Below are 3,160 nucleotides of genomic sequence, written 5' to 3' on the forward strand. Positions count from 1 at the left end.
ATAATAAACTTTGAATCACATTGCTGACATATATGTCCTCCAAACAACACATCACGTAGGCATACAATTCACAAAGAGTTTCTTCCAGAAACTTTATTCAAGAGAAATGAAAATGGTCTTCCAAAGAGGCACACTATTTCTCACTTTCATTTCTCCTGAATGATGTTCAAACATAAAACAAGATTGAAATAACCAGCAACGTTTTTCAGATGTCATGCTGACTCCTGCCATCAAATAATATCACGAAAGGACACACGTTAGCAGTTTTAATGGTCATGTCTGTGAAGCTGATGACAGCCTATACACAGTTGATGTGAAAAAGGAGAAAATACGTGAAGTATCAAAACAATCTGCCTCTGCCTGGGAAATGTGGACGGCTGCGGCTCCCGGCGGCCAGCTCCCTTCTTCAGCGCCATATCCTACAGGTGTTATCTTTGCTGCCTACAAAACAAAATCCACCCAGTTATTTTCACCTTAATTCATTCACTTAACTCTCTCTTCTAGCAATCCGACCTGTTCTGGGTCACGGTCAACTGTGGGTGTGTGGAATGCACTGGACTCTCAGCTGCCAGGGCCCAGGGTAGCAAAGGCTTTGTGAACTTGGGATGATTTTTGGTTTGAATTTTCTGCAAGACTCCTGATGACTCTAAAGGATACAAGCTTCCGTCTTTATAATGCTAACAACTGTGTCATCTTGCAACTGGAGAGAGCCTGAGGCTGCACCCACTTATCACCCACTCCACTTACAACCTCTGCGTCCCCTCAGCATGGCTGTGGGCACACAGTGACCATGAACATCTGCAGCCTACAAGGACGCTTAGCTTATGAGGAGACCGCACTTCCCCTTTGGGACACTTTTAAATGTCCATAGATTTTACTCACAGTCCCCATGGGATGCACATCTTCTCCTTCCCCATGGGCAGACAGCCACCCAAGGCAGCCTGGTGCCCAAGGGATGCCTTTTGCATCCCCTCCACTAAAGAACAGCTGGTGCCAAGCAGTGCAATGCTGCTACTTCTCTAAACTTCAGGGTCAGGCACCCAGAGGTATAGGATTAGTCAGGAGGCTGCACCTGCCATCCAGGGTACCTCTTGGTTTTAAACTTGAATGACCAGGCTGGCTGGTTCTTGTCCACTTTGTGATTCTGCACCCAGCCTCCAGTGAGCAGTCAACTCAACTGCCTGCAGTTAACCCCAACGGGGTCACCCAAAACCTAGCACCCATAATCCAGACACGGATTGCTCTGCTGAAGACAGGACAGATGTGGCCCCCACATTCTGAAAAGTGCTGTCACCTCACTGGACACTATTCAGCACATTGATGCTTTGGAAACCACTAGAAAGTCGCGATTATCTTCAAAGAGTTGGGGATTGAGGAGCCGGTGCCCAGATTAGGCGCAGACACTAACAGGTGGAGAACAGGTCGAGGGGAGAGGGGCTGCAGAACTAGTGAGCGTGGGGGCTTCGGAAGGCTGACTCTCTGGTAACACCCTTTTCTGCCTCCTTCCTCAGCGACAACTTCCCAAGAGTAAGCGCGGCACACCTGCAGCCTCCCTGCTCCTTCCTGTCACAGTCCATGACAAAGAGCTGCCTCAGTGTGTTTTTCCTTTAGTAACAGTTGAAAATCAAAACCCCAAAGAGGCTCCCCCTTGTGGCACAGCACTAAGAAGTCATTTCAGCACGAGTTCGATCCCCGCCCCAGAGGTGACCCACAGGGCGCAGCAGACCTCTCCTGCTCCCTTCAGCAGTGGACTTCATCAATCAGCCTGTTCTGCTCCCCACTCTGTCTCTGGTGAATCCTCTTACCGCCCCTGCACCTCTGGCCTGTACCCCAGTCTATATGCAAAAACAAACAAACCTTTAAAAATAAATAAGTAAAACAAAGAAAGTCATTGGTAATTGTAGAACTTCTTCATAATTCAGTACCGAAGTGCTGAATAGTGGCCAGCGGGGTGACAGCATTGTCAGATTGTGGGAGACATAGCTGCCCTGCCTTCAGCAGAGCAGACCCCTGGATTGTGGGCCCTAGGTTTTAGGGGAGCACTTTGGGGCTCACTGCAGGCATTTGAGTGGACTGCTCGCTGGAGGTTATCAGAATCACAGAATGGGGGCAGTAGAAAGGGAAGTATTTTATGGCCAAAGGGAGGTGATTCTCGGCTCTCTAGAGGTGACTTGAGCAGGAAGCCACCTAGCCAGTTGAAATACGCACTCAAACTTGAGTCATGTGTTGGGACAGTTAAACATGTTCTACACAGTGAGGATCGGGAGACTGGGTCAGGCCTCTGTGCCCTCTATGGGGCCCCTGCCCTTCAGTGCCAGAGCTCCCAGCCCCTCTCCCTGCCAAGCCTCTGGAGAGGCACCACACAAACATGAGGAAGAGGAGGGTAAGTGGTTAGTTTAGCTGTATTTTTACCATGTTGTCCCCTTTCCACAATCCAAATGAACCTATCCTCACTCAGTTCTTATAAAATCTTGATAAAGGAAAGTGCTGCTAATATAATTCACCCCCCCCCAAATTTTAATGGCTGAAAAATACGCAATGTGTCATCTCTTCCCCAAATGTCAGTGAGGACAATCAAGCAGAAAACAACTTCGCTTTATGAATAAACCCCCAAGGGGCTAGAACTCCAAATGTGGACAAGGCAGGTCCTGACAAACACTTAACACCCACTGAATACTAACCACCTGGTGGATTACACCTGAAACACATAAGCAGAAAGCAGGTTATTGAATTTTGTCTTTTCGAGGGCAACTAAAATTCAAGATTCAAGAGACTTCCCCGGGTAGAGCTCAAGCGTGTGGCAATGGAATGAAACTAAAAATAAATGTTGGACACAGAAGGCCCCGGCTGAGTCAGTGAGCCAGAAGAGGGGGTGTCCTGGGGGCCTTGCTCTTCGGAACTCTAACCTCCACCTGGAAATGGAAAGCCAGGTGTGTTCACCCACCTGTGATGATGATGTCGCCCTTGTAGTTGAAGGCGCAGGAGAAGATCTCATCTGTGTGGCCCTCCAGCACCTGCAGGCACTGGCCCGTCTGGGCGTCCCAGAGTCTCGCTGTCCTGTCAGAGCTGCCGGTGAGAAGGCGGTTCCCTTGGGGGTTGAAACAAATCTACAAAAGGGAAAATGAAAAATGCTCATGGGGCCCTCCCTGGTGGTGCTGCA

At 49.1% G+C, this 3,160-nt stretch overlaps 1 protein-coding gene across 1 annotated transcript in view; it reads right to left on the reverse strand.

The window, feature by feature from the left end:
* Positions 1-367: 367 nt before the first annotated feature.
* Positions 368-3,160, reverse strand: part of DAW1 (dynein assembly factor with WDR repeat domains 1) — a 31,999-nt gene continuing 29,206 nt past the window's right edge. The window contains exons 12-13 of the mRNA XM_004674216.2: positions 2,945-3,107; positions 368-441 (exon numbers count right to left, since the gene is read on the reverse strand). Of these exons, the coding sequence (XP_004674273.1) occupies positions 407-441; positions 2,945-3,107 (198 nt within the window). The 3' untranslated portion in view covers positions 368-406. The remainder of the gene's footprint in view (positions 442-2,944; positions 3,108-3,160) is intronic.

Source organism: Condylura cristata, unplaced genomic scaffold (assembly GCF_000260355.1).
Source record: "Condylura cristata isolate star-nosed mole 26May11 unplaced genomic scaffold, ConCri1.0 scaffold00002, whole genome shotgun sequence".
NCBI classification, from domain to species: Eukaryota; Metazoa; Chordata; class Mammalia; order Eulipotyphla; family Talpidae; genus Condylura; species Condylura cristata.